At 41.0% G+C, this 19374-nt stretch overlaps 2 protein-coding genes and 1 pseudogene across 2 annotated transcripts; all 3 read left to right on the top strand.

Moving 5' to 3' along the window:
• The first annotated feature begins 2718 nt into the window (after positions 1–2718).
• Positions 2719–3681, top strand: OR51M1 (olfactory receptor family 51 subfamily M member 1). The gene has a single exon (NM_001390249.1). The coding sequence runs from the start codon at positions 2719–2721 to the stop codon at positions 3679–3681; it is 963 nt and encodes a 320-aa protein (NP_001377178.1).
• Positions 6148–7125, top strand: OR51AI6P (olfactory receptor family 51 subfamily AI member 6, pseudogene; annotated as a pseudogene).
• On the top strand, positions 18253–19188 carry OR51K2 (olfactory receptor family 51 subfamily K member 2). Its single transcript, NM_001390073.1, has one exon. The coding sequence runs from the start codon at positions 18253–18255 to the stop codon at positions 19186–19188; it is 936 nt and encodes a 311-aa protein (NP_001377002.1).
• The last annotated feature ends 186 nt before the right edge of the window (positions 19189–19374 follow it).

Here is a 19374-nt window from a genome sequence, read left to right as displayed (position 1 = left end):
CAGAAACCCCCTGTGACTTCCCCAGCACCTGGGATCCACCCTCCCTCTTTCATAGTCCTCTGCTACCCCAATCATAAGAGGTATGTTGACAAGAGTTTGACAACTGTGGGAAGGTTCTTCCTCATTCAAAGGTGAGATGTCTGATCTACGTCCTTGTGCTTAGGCATGGCTGCATCTGCATCTTCTCCTACACATAAGGAGCAGCAGTCTCCACCACTAATTTATTTTTTTAAATAGAATATATTGAGTTGAAACATGAATATTTAGAACATACAGATGAGGTAGAGATCTAATTGCTCACTTCATAGTGAATATCACTGTTTTCATGAATTTCCTCTTTAGGTCTCTCCTATATTTCTTTTGTTGTGAATATTTAAAATGGATTACTGTGAGCCATGACTATGTACTGACAAATGGACTCTGTTGGTGTCATAACAGAGAACAATCTTTAATTTTAGGGAAAACTCATTGGAACTTCCTTTCCAGGAAGAATAATCCCAGCCCCATCATGGTCTGCATATAAAATTTTCATTTCCCCCAGATCTTTAGACTTATTCTAAAGTCTGTGAAAACAAGACTCAACCCCAAACTCTAGACACAGCTAATCAGGACAAGAGGTAAGCACTGGCTTAGTTTTTCACATAAAAACAGAGTGGTGTCCCCTTGTGTTAGACACTGCAGTGGGTCCCAGTGGTCTATTTGAATTTTTTTTTTAAGTGGATAAAAATCAGGTTATAAAAACACACACATATATAGAGACTGTATTCTATGCTATGCTACACAAAATTGCTTCATTTGTGTCCGACTCTTTGCAACCCCTTGTACTGTAGCCTGCCAGGTTCCTCTGTCCATGGGTTTTCCCAGGTTAGAATACTGGAGTGGGTTGCCATTTCCTTCTCCAGGGGATATTCCCATTCCAGGAATTGAATCTGCATCTGCATTGACAGGCAGATTCTTCACCACTGAGCCACCTGGAAAGCCCTTATAAACAAATAAATATATATAAAATGTGTAAGATGTATATCTATGCATTTGCAACTTTAATGGTGCTATAGCAAAGGAACTACGTGCATACAGAGAGGGATTTGCCTAAAGACTACACATGAAAGTGAAGAGACATTTGTCAGAGGAATGATATCTGTACTGTCTTAAAGGATCAGCAAATATTCACTGGTCAAAAAAACAAGGTGCTTTCTGTTAGGAAAGTAAAATACAAAGCAATATAAAGATTAGAAACAAAACAGAAAACACATATGGGGAATTGTAAAAAAAAAAAAAAAAAAGGCAACATGGGCTTGTTAACTGTGGGAGATAAAAGATGAATTTGGAAAGATGCCAATGGAAGAAAGGACTGAGCAATGATGGAATATTATTAACACATCCTGTTAGGAGTGCTCACTTTGGAATCAGATGTGTAGTGATTAAGAACATATCTAAAAGCACTTACTGGCCCGACGTTGAACTTACAAACCTCAAATATTCTTTTGTCACTGCCTGGAATCCTACTATATTGCTCTTGTACACCTATTTTCTTTCTATTCCTATTTTTTTCCTCTTTATCTTCTGAAGATATTTTCCTCCCTAAGAACTGCTTTATTGATAACTGTGCAGCTGTCCACTCAAGTGGTCCTGTGGAAAATGATTGAGAACTGTGATTGTTCAGGATCAGAAGCAGACATGCTCACAGCAGAGGGAAGTAGCAATATTGACAAGGTCATAGTCCTTCTGGAGTAGGCAGGGATGGTTTTATTCCCAAGTATTCTTGCCTGGAAAAATCCCATGGACGGAGGAGCCTGGCAGGCTACAGTCCATGGGGTCGCAAGAGTCGGACACGACTTAGTGACTAAACCACCATCACCACTCCTCTGAAACTGTTCTTCTCAAGGTCAGCTGTAACTTCCACATCACTCAATCCTTTAGTCAGTTCTCAGTCCTTATAACCCTGACCCCTTGGTAACATCATATATAATTAATCCCTCTTAAAACTGATACAAGATCACATTCTTCTGATTTTATTCTGACTGGCATTTTCCCCACAGTCTCTTTCAGTGGAGTCTTTTCTTCTCCAACTCTAAATATCAGATTTGTACAGTTAATACCAGAAGCTTCTCCTTACACTAACATTTTAGGTTTCTGTATCCTGCCTATATACTAATATCTCTCAAACATGTATCTCTTCTTCAACTTATTTCTGAAGTCCACATTTCTACTACTGAGTCAATGAAAATGAATAGATGAAAACCCTGTTGGGGGAGGTGACTATAATTAAAATTTTCAACATGCTTTTGAAAAAACAGTGAAACACCTACATGCAGATGCTCAGCCTACTGCTAGACATATAGAGAAGAAGAGAATTACAGTTTTGTATTTAACATTCATCAGCTTAAGTATGGTAAATAATTACGGAAATGATGATGTAAGAGGAGGAATAATAGAGTAAGGCCAGAAAATTTCCAAGGATAAAAGCAGCTATATTTCAGCATTGATAAATGAAGAGAAGTCAGGAAAGAAGACTGAGAAGAAATGTAAATGTAGAGAAAATCTGTTATATTCAAAGAAAGTTTTAATCAGATAGTTTGGTGTTATAAGTGATAGATAACAGTGAAGTAGAGGATATCAAAGCTTATGATGGTCGTTATCTGTTTATGATGATGTGTTTGTGAAGCTGCAGAATTAATAACCAGGATTTCCATTTATTCTCAGCTCAGCCCCTGGAGAATGCCAGCCCAGTATCCCCTCCATCCTCACATCGTGCTCCTGTCCAACCTCACACAGTTCAGCCCCATGCTCTACCTCACTGGCTTTCCCGGATTGGAAACCATCGAGCACTGGATCTTCATCTTCTTTTTCCTTATGTACCTCGTGGCCATCTCAGGCAACTGCTTCATCCTGATCATTATTAAGACCAACCCTCACTTGCACACACCCATGTACTATCTACTCTCCTTTCTGGCCTTCACTGACCTGGGCCTGTCGGTGTCCACCTTGCCCACTACTGTGGGAATCTTTTGGTTCAAATCCCATGGCATCTACTTTGGAGCCTGCCAAATCCAGATGTTCTGTATCCACTCATTTTCCTTCATGGAGTCCTCAGTGCTCCTTGTCATGTCCTTTGATCGGTTTGTGGCCACCTGTTATCCCCTGAGGTACATGGTCATTATCACTGGCCAGCGAGTGGTCAGGGTAGGCCTCATTGTCATTCTGCGGGGCCCCGTGGCCCTCCTTCCCATTGTTCTCCTCCTGAAGGCTTTTCCTTATTGTGGGACTCAAGTCCTCTCCCACTCTTTCTGCCTGCACCAGGAGGTGATACACTTGGCCTGCACAGACACCACCTTCAACAACCTGTACGGGCTGTCATTGGTGGTCTTTACTGTGATGCTGGACCTGGTGCTCATTGCACTGTCCTACGGGGTCATCCTGCACACAGTGGCAAGACTGGCCTCCAAAGAGGAGCGGCTCCGAGCCTTCCAAACATGCACCTCACACCTCTGTGCTGTGCTGGTATTCTTTGTGCCCATGATGGGGCTGTCCTTGGTTCACCGCTTTGGGAAGCATGCTCCACCTGCTGTCCACCTTCTGATGGCCAATGTCTACCTCTTTGTGCCTCCCATGCTTAACCCAATCATATACAGTATTAAGACCAAGGAGATTCGCCATGTCATCAGCAAGCTCCTGGGTTAAAAATTCCACTGAGTGCCCAGAAGAAAGTCCCAAATCAGGCCAAAGATTGCCAGTATTTAGTACCTGTTATTACACCCTCTGTTTCCCGAGGCTTTTTTCCACTGCCCTAAATAAAATATGGGTGAATTTCTTTCTTGAGTTATGAGTTGGTAATGCTGTCCTTCTCTTGCTTGAATTATAATGCCTTTCTCTATATATAAGACTTAGATAATTGGTAGCAGCAAAAACTGCCTAGAGGAAGACTGCTATCAAAGTGTAAAAACTAAAGTGAAACTAAGCAAATACAGAAGGAGAGTAATCAACAAAGAAACACATCGAACAGGACTTATGAGAGAACAGGTAAGTATCAGTTGTTTAAATTCACTTCACAAAATGTACCTTCTTCCATGGCTCCTTGGGACTGCCTCCTTTCTCGGCCAGCCAATCCTTCTCTTAAGTTTCTTTTCTTTTCTTTTTTTTTTTTATCCTGCATAACCCATATCCTTTGGACTCTTGAGTCTCATTGGAAGAATCAGAACTCCTGCACTATTTTCTAATTTAAACTCCTCCAAATGTTTCTGATGATGTGCTCTCTTCTAGCCTTATTCATTTAGTAGACACTCCGGACCCCACCCCTGTCTCTTATCATTTCTGATTTTATCTTTCGTATGGATTTACTGACATTAACTGAAGTCAATGTTTGCTTCTGGGCATTCTAATCGTGAGATCTTGGACAATGACCTGAAATGCGACAAAGCTCTAATAAAGGAAACTGCCACAAATACATCTAAGTCATGCTCCTGTTGCTTATGATATTGTGAACTTAAAAGTGGCAGAGATTTCCCCTACTGTTGACTAAACAAAATTCATGTTGGAGTTGCTTCCTCATGGACATTTTTCAGGGCAGGCCTTCTGAACAAACAGATTCCACTCTGAACTTCAGTTGAAATCCACACTGTAGGCCACACTACTGAAGAGCAACTCTGAGACTCAGAAAGTTCTTCTCCATATTGAGTGGAACCTATCTGTCTATGGATCCCATTAGTAGAATGAGGTCTAAAGAATAGAATTCAGATTTAGAGTTGGAGTTCAATTTCTGTCAGTTACTAGCAAATAGGCCACTAACACTGAAGTTTTCTTATTTTTGAACTTAGGAAATACATATACAAAATAACATTTTAAAATTTCTACTTTGCTGAAATTTAAAATGCAAATTAACATATTTAAATCATACTAATAAGTAAGTATTGAAGAAAACAGTTAATAATGAAGGTCTGTACTGACAAGTATATGGTAAAAGAAGGATTTTCATACAGTGGTGTGAAAATATAATATGATTTGGCTTCCCTGGTGGCTCAGACAGTAAATAATCTTACTGCAATGTGGGATACCTGGGTTCAGTCCCTGGATTGGGAAGATCCCCTGGAGAATATTGGGGATCTATATTCCAATATTCTGACCTGGAGAATTCCATGGACAGAGAAGCCTGTAGGCTACCGTCCGCAGTGTAGCAAAGAGTGGGACATGAGAGTGACTTTCACTTTCCGTAGGAAAAAAAATGTATCAAAAGATTTTAAAAAATATTCATACACCCTGTCTCAGAAATACCACTCCTTGAATCTATCTTAATAAAACAACTAAAAATGGAAAAATAAAGATTTTACAGTGTCAGCTCCTTGGAAACAAATTCTTCTTTTTCTTTTCTTTAGAAACCATGAGCTCTGAGTTCTTTGAGAAGATTAAGTTTAGAGAGAAGCAAGATACCACTTCTCCTGATTGCATGGACATGCAGAGAGATTCACATCATGACAATAAAGAGATAGAGGGGAGAGCAGATTGCATGAGGAAACTCTATGGGCATCTTCACTTGGAAAATTTAGAGATCATTTCTTCCCTAAGAAAAGTTAAAGTGGTAAAGTCAAATGAAAGCAATTTGGGAATAACGATATTTCTGAGAATCTGAGCATTCTGTTAAGGTTGAGCTATGTAGAATTTTGTAAGGGAGGTTAAAAAAACAAACAAACAAAAAAAACTGGCTTTCACTAGCTGGTTCAGAATAAGAATACAGAAAACCCTTGCCGAGATTTGATGTCATCAAAGTAAAAGATTCCATGGGAATAAGAGAAAGATGAAAAAACAGGAAAAGGACAGGCTGTCTGTGAGGGCAGGGGTTTACTGCAAGGTCATTGAGTCGTAGAGAGAGCAGAGAGGCCAGACCAGACAGCAGGGCATTATTGCCCTATGACAGTGTAACAGCTCATACTTGCTGGCCTAGTAAACTTGAACCCATGGCCACTTTTCACAGAACAAAGAGGACTCTTGAGAAGGACGATGTGTCCACCTTACTAAGCTCCAATCTTGGTATTGGTTGGGGTTGTGCTTGGCTTGCAGATCACTGCCATCACAGCTGCACCTTCACTGCATCTCTTGAAATTTGACTACTGTCACTGTGGGTCACTGTCCTATGCTTACTGCCTTCACCAGGACATGATCCACCTGACTGGCTCAGATACGCTCAGAGTTTCTACGTTTCTGTTGATGGGCATCCCAGGCCTGGAGTGAGCTCACCCCTGGAACTCCCTGCCCATTTGTGTGTGCTACCTTGTGGCCCTCCTGGGCAATGCCACCATCTTGCATTGGGTATGAACGGACCCTTTCCTCCACCAGCCCATGTACTACTTCCTTGCCATCCTGGCTGTGACAGATTTGAGCCTGTGCTTGTCCTCAGGCTTGTTGAGCTGTAGTTGGAGACCTGGATATTAAAAAAAAAAAAATTAAAAAAAAAAAAAAGAGAGACCTGGATGGTGGGCCTGGTGTCCTGTGTTCTGCAGCAGCGCTTCCTACACTCCTCCTTCATGGTATCCGCCATGCTCTTTGCTATGGCTCTGGACGGCCTGGTGGCCATCTATTTCTCACTGCGCTACGCATCTATGCTCACGGGGCCTTGTGTGGCATTGGTCAGGGTTGTGCTGGGCCTGTGGAGTGCTGCCATCACAGCCGTACCTTCATAGCATCTCTTGAAATTTGACTACTATCACTGTGGGGCACTATGCTTACTGCCTTCAGCAAGACATGATCCACCTGACTGGCTCAAATACACATTTCAACAGGCTCTATGGACTGTGCATCATCATGCTGGCTGTGGGCTCTGATGTTCTTTTCATCCTACTCTCCTATATAATCATTCTTCATACTGTGCTGGCCATTGCCTCTACTGGGGAGAGGCTCAAGGCCTTCAACATTTGTTTTTCCCACCTCCTGGCTGTGCTCTGCTTCTACGTGCCTATGCTAGGTCTGTCCATCATACACAGGTTTGGGAGCCACACTTCACCCCTGTTGCACGTCATTATGGGCACTGTCTCTGTGCTCTTCCCACCCTTGATGAACCCTGTTATATACAGCATCAAGACCCAGCAGATTCTCAGGGCCACCTTCAAGGTGCTCTACCTAGAGAAGATACAGTGAGACAGTAGAGATGGACTCAGTTCAGTTCAGTTCAGTCACTCAGTCATGTCCGACTCTATGCGACCCCATGAATCGCAGCATGCCAGGCCTCCCTGTCCATCACCAACTCCTGGAGTTCACCCAGACTAACATCCATCGAGTCAGTGATGCCATCCAGCCATCTCATCCTCTGTCGTCCCCTTCTCCTCCTGCCCCCAATTCCTCCCAGCATCAGAGTCTTTTCCAATGAGTCACCACTTCGCATGAGGTGGCCAAAGTACTGGAGTTTCAGCTTTAGCATCATTACTTCCAAAGAAATCCCAGGGCTGATCTCTTTCAGAATGGATCTCCTTGCGGTCCAAGGGACTCTCAAGAGTCTTCTCCAACACCACAGTTCAAAAGCATCAATTCTTCCACACTCAGCCTTCTTCACAGTCCAACTCTCACATCCATACATGACCACAGGAAAAACCATAGCCTTGACTAGACGGACCTTTGTTGGCAAAGTAATGTCTCTGCTTTTGAATATGCTATCTAGGTTGGTCATAATTTTCCTTCCAAGGAGTAAGCATCTTTTAATTTCATGGCTGCAGTCACCATCTGCAGTGATTTTGGAGCCCAGAAAAATAAATTCTGACACTGTTTCCACTGTTTCCCCATCTATTTCCCATGAAGTAATGGGACCGGATGCCGTGATCTTCATTTTCTGAATGTTGAGCTTTAAGCCAACTTTTTCACTCTCCACTTTCACTTTCATCAACAGACTTTTGAGTTCCTCTTCACTTTCTCTCATAAGGGTGGTGTCATCTGCATATGTGAGGTTATTGATATTTCTCCCAGCAATCTTGATTCCAGCTTGTGTTTCTTCCAGTCCAGCATTTCTCATAATGCACTCTGCATATAAGTTAAATAAGCAGGGTGACAATATACAGCCTTGACATACTCCTTTTCCTATTTGGAACCAGTCCATTGTTCCATGTCCAGTTCTGACTGTTGCTTCCTGACCTGCATACAGATTTCTCAAGAGGCAGGTCAGGTGGTCTGGTATGCCCATCTCTTTCAGAATTTTCCACAGTTTGTGATCCACACAGTCAAAGGCTTTGGCATAGTCAATAAAGCAGAAATAGATGTTTTTCTGGAACTCTCTTGCTTTTTCCATGATCCAGCAGATGTTGACAATTTGCTTTCTGGTTCCTCTGCCTTTTCTAAAACCAGCTTGAACAGCAGGAAGTTCACGGTTCACGTATTGCTGAAGCCTGGCTTGGAGAATTTTGAGCATTACTTTACTAGCATGTGAGATGAGTGCAGTTGTGCGGTACTTTGAGCATTCTTTGGCGTTGCCTTTCTTTGGGATTGGAATGAAAACTGACCTTTTCTAGTCCTGTGGCCACTGCTGAGTTTTTCCAAATTTGCTGGCATATTGAGTGCAGCACTTTCACAGCATCATCTTTCAGGATTTGAAATAGCTCAACTGGAATTCCATCACCTCCACTAGCTTTGTTCGTAGTGATTCTTTCTAGGCCCACTTGACTTCACATTCCAGGATGTCTGGCTCTAGGTGAGTGATCACACCATCGAGATTATCTGGGTCGTGAAGATCTTTTTTGTACAGTTCTTCTGTGTATTCTTGCCATCTCTTCTTAATATCTTCTGCTTCTGTTAGGTCCATACCATTTCTGTCCTTTATCGAGCCCATCTTTGCATGAAATGTTCCCTTGGCTACTTGTATATATAGTTACAAATATGGAGTAAAACATTTTCTTACATAAAAATGATTGTCTTTTACATAAAGGTCTGCAAGTTTCAAGTGACTTCTTTTTCTCCTTTTTTATAAACTGCATTAGATAGTAACACTTTATTTTTTATAATTTTATTCGTTTATTTTTGTCTGTGCTGGGTCTTCATTGCTGCTCAGGCTTCTCTAGTTGCAGTGAGCAGGGGCTACTCTCTAGTTGTGGGGCACAGATTTCTCATTGTGGTGACTTTTCTTGTTGTGGAGCATGGGCTCTAACAGTTGCAGCTCCTGAGTTCTAGAGTACAAGCTCTGTAGTCGTGGTTCACCAGCTTAATAGCTCCATGGCACATGTGATCTTCCCTGATTAGGGAGTGAACCTGTGTCTCCTGCATTGGCAGGTAGATTCTCTACCACTGAGCCACCAGAGAAGCCCTTAAAGTGATTTTTTTTATTTTATCTTCTACTGATTTATTAGAATATTAATTCTATAATAATGGCATTAATGATAAATTACTCTGATGATGTGGAAAGTTGAATCATCATTTCACATTCCTTGGATTAACTAATGGATATACCATAATTCCTCATAATATAATAGTTCTATTATATCCTTTCATCAAAGTAACCTTGTTGTAGATTTAAGCGAAACTTTCCAACACTGCTTTTTACCCTCATTGTTCATATTTGGGTGATTCATATTTGGACAGTTGAGTTTCCAGCTTAGAATTATAACTTTGTAAAAAAAATAAGTATAACTTTGTGAGTCATCAGCATATAGCTAGTATTGAAATTCATAAAAGTGGAAATAACATTTAGGGAAAGTAAGTATAGGCAGCTGAAATAGTTTTCAACAGAATACTAATAGAACATAGTATTTATTATGTTATTTAACAGAACCATAATATTTATGGTTTTGTTAGAGTACAATCAAGCAAAGGAGACCAGAGGGAAGATTAATGACACAAGAAGAACAATATAAGAATATGGGGTCACAAAATTCATAAGAAGAAAATATTTTAAAAATGGAGAAAAGGATTGTTTTCTGATTCCACATGTAGGGAGCTTGATTGCATCACTCCATCCTAACAAGTAAGATGCAAAACAGACTGAAAAAATCAATAACTCTTCTTGGATCCATAAGAGAAGGGAAGACACAGAGCAAAATACTGTTCCCAAGAATGAAGAGACCGGACAGATGAATAAGTCATGGCTTACCAGAGCTGGGACACTCGAGCAGAAGCAAGTGCAGCCACCAGTGTCTGGACAGGAAAAATTGATCTGTAATTGAATATTGCTGAAGGCTCAATGGGGACAACAGAATAAAAAACTCCCAAAGGATTAAGTCTTAGGAGAGATTCGCCCCCACTAGCTCTGTTTGAGTCCACAATAAATATCTGAGAAAAATTATCTCCGGTTTTTTCATCAGAAGAAGAGGAAAAGGAACCATGTTGTGATATGTCAGAACACTGTTTCCTCTTTAATAAAGCCTGTCCTCAAGGGAAACTAGTTAACCAACCTACTAAGGTATATTATCAATGTCTAACTAACTGGGGAAGGGACATAACAAACTTCACAGCTGGCTCAACCCATCCTGTCCCACCTAAGGGGAGAGAAAGAAAAAAAAATAAGAAGCACTTGTGAGGTTCACAGTCCAGAGGTACAGACCCACTAAAAGGCTGAGACCTAATCATAATGCTATAGAATGCTTTTCCTACCTTCACACCTCATCACCACATTACTAGAGGCTCACTCATGACAGTTCCTTTTACCCTGTACATCATGAACAGTTATCAAGAAAAAAAGTTCAAGTCATACGAAAAGGAAAAAATCACACAATTTTAAAAGACAGAACCAGAATCAGAATCAGACTTGACAAGAATGCTGAAAGTATTGGATGGGAAATTTAAATGAGCTATGAATAATATGCCAAGGACTCTCATGAGTAAAGTGGACAGCATGTAAGAGTAGGTGAGAAAAGTACAATAAAATAACTGTTTTGAAATGTGTTTGCTCCATCTGTCTTTCATCTATGAAGTATTTATCCTTCTTGATTCTCATTTATAAAAGTTATGTTCTAGCTCTTGTTTGGCAGACTGTAATGTTTATGCAGAGTAGGAGGGTGGATGTGTGATAAGATTCTAAGCTCTAGCTGGACCATAATAGGTGCTCCACATACATAAGCTGCTATTAAACAGAGACATTTAATCTATTTTATTTCCGGGAAAGAAGAATGGAACTCTCCTTAGGGTGTAAGTTGAGATAGCTATGGAGGAGGCACAGGAAAGCTTACCTCTAAACAGTTTGATGGGAAACCTGAATGCTGCACAAGGTTTTGCCAAGACTTCCCCATCCCGGCATAGCTCCTTAGTCATTCTCTCTATCCCTGGGGAACAAGGGATTATAGATGCCACAAAATATATAAAGGCACACTGAGAAGTACGATGGTTGCAATATCTAAATGAATCACAGTTGCTTATGAAGGGAAATCTAGGGTATATCTCCTTGCAACTATGCTGGGGTGGGAATCCTACCAAAGGAAACCCAAGGCATGAGCCTTAGTATACAACATGGCCTAGGACACTGCCATGAGATGAGTGTCTTATGCAACTAGATTTTCAATAATTTGGTGATAGTTCAGAACACAGGAGCAAGTGAGCAGCTGAAAATGAGAAGATCATCCCAATAACTCTGGCTATAAATCCTTGCATAATCTGGACATGGGGCATTCTACCTCAGGGGAGGCTAAGTGAGGTGATCATCTAAGAAGAATGCCATCAGGACTAGCAAAAAATGCCTCAGACTAGCAAAGTCAGTGCCTGATCCAAGAAAAAAAAAAAATCTCAATTGCAGTCCCTAGGGACAAAGGTCAGAGAAAGAGGAGAATTAGTGCAGGCCAAGGGTTAATTTTAAAGAGAACTGGGAATGATTTCTTCAGCAATGGGATTCTGCCGGTGATGAAAAAGAACAACCAAATAACATTTTGAGTACCTACTACTTTTGAACACTTAATTGAACTTAATTTTGTTCAATTAAGTTTTCAAAAAACAAAATACTAATATTTTGTTCTTTGAAACAAGCACAATCATTCACATTATTAAGGGGGAGGAAACAAGTGCAGAGACCATTCATACATTCTCAATGAAAAAGTAAAATTTTTAAAAATATTTATTTATTTATTTGGCTGCATAGGGTCTTAGTTGCAACACATGGGATCATTCACTGTGGTATGCGAACTCTTAGTTGCCTCATGTGGGATCTAGTTCCCTGACCAGGAACTGAACCTGTGCCCCCTGCACTGGGGGTGTGAAATCTTAGCCACTGGACCACTAGGGAAGTCCCATGAAAAAGTAACATTAAAGAGAGAAAACAGACGGTGAAATCAGGTGCTTTGACTTCAAGTTCTGTGGTTAATTCAGGAAATGTCAACTCCAGGTGCAAAATAACTTGGGCTCTGAAATAGACATCACAGTGAATGCATTCTCAGAGTCCAAACAACAGGTAAAATTTAGCCAGGAGAAACATAAAAGCCTAGATTATAACCAAAGTGAGAAAAATTGAGATTGAGGGGATCAAAATTACAGATGGTAATATGACAGAGGTATGCCCTGGAGTTGCTAACCTAAAGAACAAACCTCCAGTTTGAATGAAAGGTACAAATTCAAAGGCCCCTTAGATCAGACTTTGCCAGTTGGATATATCTGATCAATAAGGTTTAGGCTAGGGACAATAATCGCAGTATTTTAGAAGAATCTTCAAGAAATCATACATTATTACATAAAGACATATATATCTAGAGAAATGCAACACATACATTCACATATGTGGATAAATATCTATGTGGAAAGCTATTAGAGCTTATATAGTCATGAAACCTTGCAACTAAAATTCTATACATGGTTATGGATATACCTGTATTCTTATGCATGTATAGAGATTTGTTCATATGTTCATCTACATAAATTTATATATGTGCCTATGGACATTAAAATATGTTTACACAAACAGGTTATATACACATATGCATGCCCCTACATACATCATCTCATTCTATATTTTCTCAGAATTTGACTTTGTTTTTTAATTTATTCCCTCTGGGACTCCTCTCTTGGCCTACCTCTCTCTTACAGGTCCAGTAAGAGGAAGCATATTTTTCTGAGACTGGTTTGTCTGAATATCCCAGGGGACAGACTAACAAAAATGGAAGAAGGAGAGGGCTGGTTCTGGAGTCACAATAAATAAGAAGGCCAGCCTACTCCTGCCGCCAGCTAGCGACCTAGAGACCAGGAGTGAGACCAACCCCATTGAAAGTCTGAGACCAATCCACACTGGGCCTTCATAGAGGAGTGAACTGTGCCCAGAAGTCCAGTCAATAGGAGCAGGAGGATGAGAAATTTGTCCAAGTAAGCTCAACCTGGGGGTTTTGTTCTGAGATGCAGTTCATTTCTAGTATATATTTTATTTCCTCTTTCCTCATGTCATGAAAGACTCTACCCTGGAGGACATAGACTTTTTGGTGTTTGGATTTTTGTTTTTAACTTTTTATTTTGTATTGGAGTATAGCTGACTAGCAATGCTGTAATAGTTTCAGGCAAACAGCAAAGGGACTCAGCCATACATATCCATGTATCCATTCTCCCCTAAACTCTCCTTCTATTCAGGCTGCCACATAACACTGAGCGAGTTCCCTGTGCTATATATTAGGACATTGTTGGTTATCCTTTTCAAATGTAGCAGTGTGTACATGTCCATTTCAAACTGCCTAACTATCCCTTCCCTTCCACCCTTCCCCCTCTGATAAACATAAGACACAGACTTTTGTCCAGAAAGCCTTAGTGTGACTGAAAAACATTTGGAGTCTGTGCTATTTATTTCCTCTCAGTTAATTCAGGAAACCTGGGACAAGGAAGCCTCCATTTTGTCCCCAAATCCATCTCTTTTAAATAGTCATGCAAGTCTGTTTTTAAATCTATCTTCATTTTTTTTTATGCCTATTTATCCTCCTGTTTTTCACCTTCCACACCCAATAGGCCTTGTCCCCTCCAACCCTTGTAGGCAGCTGCATGACCTTTAAGGCATGGTCACTCTTAAACCCAGCTCCATGGATGACCTACACTTCACCAGTTCATTTCTTTCTCTGGCTGATTGGCCTTTTCTTCATCCCCTTCTTATTCGTTAACTCTATTTTCCTTGTATGGCTTTTCTTCTGTATTTTTTTTTCTTCTTTTCTTTCTCCTCTCCTAACTTTAAGTTTTGCAACAGTGATTTTACAAAGTCAATTTAAATGCCAATTTCTCACTCACTCCCTCAAGTTGTAAATTGGGTGTGATTTGGTCGTTTTGAGCATTTAGATGATAAAAAAAAGATGACATACATGAAGCTAACATACACAGGGAACCCTTCCAGAGTGCCTGATACATAGTGCTCAATCGATGCATTTTCTTTTCTTTTCCCATAATTCTTATTTGCCCTCTTCCTCACTAAACAGCAGACTTTAACCTCTCATTTAAAAATTCCCACTCAACCTTCACACCTTATCCATTAGCATTGATCTCTGGCTTTCTATATTAATAGATTCTCACATGTAATGAAGTAAAAAGATAGTATTCATTGACCCTAGAATAACATGGGGGTTAATCTACATATAACTTATAGTTGACCCTCCACATCCAATATTCTTCATGAGGGGTTGGAGTCAACCAACCACTCATGGTATCAGATCAGATCAGATCAGTCGCTCAGTCGTGTCCGACTCTTTGCAACCCCAGGAGGCCTGGCGTATGAATCGCAGTACGCCAGGCCTCCCTGTCCATCACCAACTCCCAGAGTTCACTGAGACTCACGTCCATCGAGTCAGTGATGCCATCCAGCCATCTCATCCTCTGTCGTCCCCTTCTCCTCCTGCCCCCAATCCCTCCCAGCATCAGAGTCTTTTCCAGTAAGTCACCGCTTCACATGAGGTAGCCAAAGTACTGGAGTTTCAGCTTTAGCATCATTGCTTCCAAAGAAATCCCAGGGCTGATCTCCTTCAGAATGGATCTTCTTGCAGTCCAAGGGACTCTCAAGAGTCTTCTCCAACACCACAGTTCAAAAGCATCAATTCTTCGGTGCTCAGCCTTCTTCACAGTCCAACTCTCACATCCACACATGACCACAGGAAAAACCATAGCCTTGACTAGACGAACTTTTGTGGGCAAAGTAATATCTCTGCTTTTCAATATGCTATCTAGGTTGGTCATAACTTTCCTTCCAAGGAGTAAGCGTCTTTTAATTTCACGGCTGCAGTCACCATCTGCAGTGATTTTGGAGCCCCCAAAAATAAAGTCTGACCCTATTTCCACTGTTTCCCCATCTATTTCCCATGAAGTGATGGGACCAGATGCCATGATCTTCGTTTTCTGAATGTTGAGCTTTAAGCCAACTTTTTCACTCTCCACTTTCACTTTCATCAAGAGGCTTTTGAGTTCCTCTTCACTTTCTGCCATAAGGGTGGTGTCATCTGCATATCTGAGGTTATTGATATTTCTCCCGGCAATCTTGATTCCAGTTTGTGTTTCTTCCAGTCCAGCGTTTCTCATGATGTACTCTGCATATAAATTAAATAAACAGGGTGACAATATACAGCCGTGACGAACTCCTTTTCCTGTTTGGAACCAGTCTGTTGTTCCATGTCATAGTACTGTAGTATTTACTATTGAAAAATGTATTTTGTGTTTTGCTGCTAAGTTGTGTCCAACTCTTTGTAACCCTCTGAACTTTTTTTTTTTTTGGCTATGCTATATGGCTTGTGGGATCTTAGTTTCCTGACTAGGGATTGAACCTGGGACCTTGGCAGTGAAATCATATAGACCTAACCGGTGGACTGCCAGGAAATTCCTTTTACCTTTTTCTTAATGTCTCCAAAATTAACACACTAGGCCACAGAAGATGAGAATGACAAACCTGAAGCTTAGGCTGGATTCCAGACCACTTTTCCCTCCCCACAGTATATGTTATGGACAAGCATATTCTTTCTCAAGCCTTAGCTGCTTCCTTTTACCCAGCAGGTGACACTTAGTACTGATGATTCTAAGTAATGACTCTTTTTTCACGCAAACATTTTTCTACTTCTTTGTTATTAATGCACAGAGGAGCTATGGAAAGCAGCAGACTTTTTAATATGTGTGAGATGAAGTGCCCTTGATGAATCAGGAAGCAGGGTCAAATGATTTCTTAGAGACATTCCAGATACTTGTAATGTATCTTAGGATAAAGATATAAAGTTGGTGTCATCAACCAGAAAAATTGAAGCAATTAAGAAATGGCTTAATTGCAAAAGAAAACTGAATATTACTCATAAAAGAGGGGGGATAAAAGCCTACACAAAAACTAATTTTATAAAAATTAAATGCCTGATTTGTATTGATATTATTATTGTCCTTATTATTATTTCACCAACAATAGTAACATTTATTGAAAGTGCATCATACGCTAATGATCCACTTACATTGACTTATTTAAGCCCCAAAACAAGCCTATGGATGTATATATTATAATTATCTCCATTTTACAGCTCAAAGAATAGCCCTCTAGAAACTATTAATAGAGATCAAGGGTTTAAAATCATGTTTGTGGATTCAACTGTAGCTCACCTTTCAATACCTGCAGCTTCTTTATTTCCAGTGCATTTTCCCCTATATCATGTAGTTTTGTTTCCAGTGGGGGATCAGATCTGTTTTCTTGACCTGAGAAGAGAGACATTTTATTCCTCTCATAATTTTCTCTAACACAGAGATTTTGATTGACCTTCTATCCTGAGGTGTTGATGTTTGTTTCCTCATAGATATGTCTCCTTGTTATGCAGAGGTTGTTTTCCTCTGTCCTGAACAGATATCTTTCTCTTGGATAACATAAACAGATGCAAGTTGCCTTCCCAGGACAGGGTCAGAAGACAGCACACTATTAAGTTGGGCCATTATGGATAAAGATGTTTGTCATTATTCCTGTTTCAGAAACATGGTGTATTAGAAGACATCTAGCTCTTGTATTTCCAAATAAAAGCAAAATATTTTATCAAACAAAGAAGAGAAACACGGTATAAAGGGAACATATTCTAGGACTTTTGCTTGCTGTACTTACATACGTAGCAAACATTGATTAACCATGCAGTAATGTGTAGATTGACAACAGAAGAAGAATTTTCCAATGAATAGAGTATTTTTCCCACTAATAAGAATTCTAAGGGGTGGAAACGTCTTTCTATTAACTTTTATAACACTGTCTTTTTTCTATACTCTCCCAATGATGTATAAGAAGCAAAGTAATCACAGGAGTTTCCGACCTTTTTGGCACCAGGGACCAGTTTTGTAGAAGACTATTCTTCCACAGACTGGGGTGGGGATGATTTGGGGATAATTCAAGAACATTACTTTTATTGTATACTTTATTTCTATTATTATTACATTAGCTTCACTTCAGATGATCAGACATTAGGTCCTGGAGGTTGAGGACCCCTGAGAGTTTGTGAAATGAACATAGAGATTTGAGCCCCTTTTAAGGATGTTGGGTCGGGTAAAGGTAGACAATTCTCCAATGGAGGGTAGTCTCTGATGCTACTTGGAAGGGCAGGCATGGACATTTAGAATTTCTAGTATAGATTCTCGGAGAAGGCAATGGCACCCCACTCCACTACGCTTGCCTGGAAAATCCCATGGATGGAGGAGCCCGGTAGGCTGCAGTCCATGGGGTCGCGAAGAGTCGGGAATGACTGAGCGACTTCACTTTCACTTTTCACTTTTCATGCACTAGAGAAGGAAATGGCAACCCATTCCAGTGTTCTTGCCTGGAGAATCCCAGGGATGGCAGAGCCTGGTGGGCTGCGGTCTATGGGGTCGCACAGAGTCGGACACGACTGAAGCGACTTAGCAGCAGCAGCAGCAGCAGCAGCAGATGTATAGATTCTATATTAACGCCGAAGTAATTTTATTTTTAACTCCTATCCCCATCAGTCACTTAAAATCCAACATACTCTAACCAGGATCTATAGAATATCTGATGGATTATAGCTTTCTTTATGTCAGTTTCTTTCCACTGATACCTTCTTTAAACTATACAATACCATCTCTTCGTAGAGACATGAGAAATATACACAGTGACATCACTAAGGGGTTAATTTTAATTTTGAATTATAAAATATTCTACCGGATTTCCTTATTCTGGAGTTATATCTATTTTCAAAGATGACTCCACATTTTTATTTAGTATTGAAGACCAAATGGAGCTGGTCATGATAGGAGAAGTGGTATAGGTTTGCAGATAGTACTAGGCAGGCAATTTTCAGATCCTTTTCAGCCTTTCTTAACCTTTCTGTGTCTCACCCTAGGCTGCATCCTTGGCACCTGCCTAGGTCAAGCTCCCCAGACTCCAGACATAGGAAAATGTTCAACAGTAGTCAATTTACCCCAAAATATTTTCTGCTGACTGGTCTCCCTGGCCTGGAGACCCTGTACCCTTGGTTTGTCTTTCCATTCTGTACCATGTATCTTGTGGCTCTTGTGGGCAATAGTCTGATTCTGACAGTGATCAAGAAAAATACCTCCCTCCACCAGCCAATGTATCTATTCCTAGCTATGCTAGCCTTTGCAGAGCTTGGTGTCTCTGCTTCTACCCTGCCCACTGTGCTGGGCATCTTCCTTTTTGGTGCCAATGAGATCTGCTTTGAAGCCTGCCTTTTGCAGATGTTCTCCATACATTCATTTTCCATCATGGAGTCAGGAGTTCTGCTGGCCATGTCTGTGGACCGCTTTGTGGCCATCTACAACCCACTTCGGTACACCGCCATCCTGACCCTGCCCCGTATTGCTGGGTCTGCTGCTGTTCTCGGACTAAAGAGTGTGACGCTCATGTTTCCATTGCCTTTTCTCCTGAAGCATCTGCCCTTCTGTGGCCACAATGTCCTCTCCCACTCCTATTGTCTTCACTCAGATCTAATCCAGCTGCCCTGTGGGAACACTCGCCCCAACAGCATTCTGGGGCTCTGCATTGTGACTTCTACCTTTGGACTGGACTCATTGCTCATCGTCATCTCTTATATGCTGATCCTGTACACAGTGCTGGGCATTTCCTCAGGGGAGGGACGACGGAAGGCCCTCGGCACGTGTGTCTCACATATGTGTGCGGTCCTCGTGTACTACGTGCCCATGATCAGTGTGGCCCTGGTGCACCGCTTTGTGAAGCAGGCTGCACCTGCTGTCCGTCTCTTCCTGGCCAACGTCTATCTTCTGGTGCCTCCTGTGCTCAATCCCATCATCTACAGTGTTAAAACCAAGCAGATTCGCCAGGGGCTAATCCGACTCTTTCTTCAAAGAAAATAAGAAAGGAGTTGGGGCAATGAGAGAGTTACCCTCAAAGCATTCAGTGTCATCATCCAAGGGGTCCAGGGAGGGAGAAAGTACTCATCACCTTCAAAGTTGGAAAGCTTGATAAAGCTGCATGTTGATGAATATGTATTAGAGAGTGTTCATTTTCCTGTACTCCATGTTGTCATCTAAAATAGTACT

The sequence above is a fragment of the Bos taurus genome, chromosome 15, assembly GCF_002263795.3.
Source record: "Bos taurus isolate L1 Dominette 01449 registration number 42190680 breed Hereford chromosome 15, ARS-UCD2.0, whole genome shotgun sequence".
NCBI lineage: Eukaryota > Metazoa > Chordata > Mammalia > Artiodactyla > Bovidae > Bos > Bos taurus.
The sequence above is the reverse complement of the archived record's forward strand: the minus strand, read 5'-3'. Positions and strand labels throughout refer to the sequence as shown.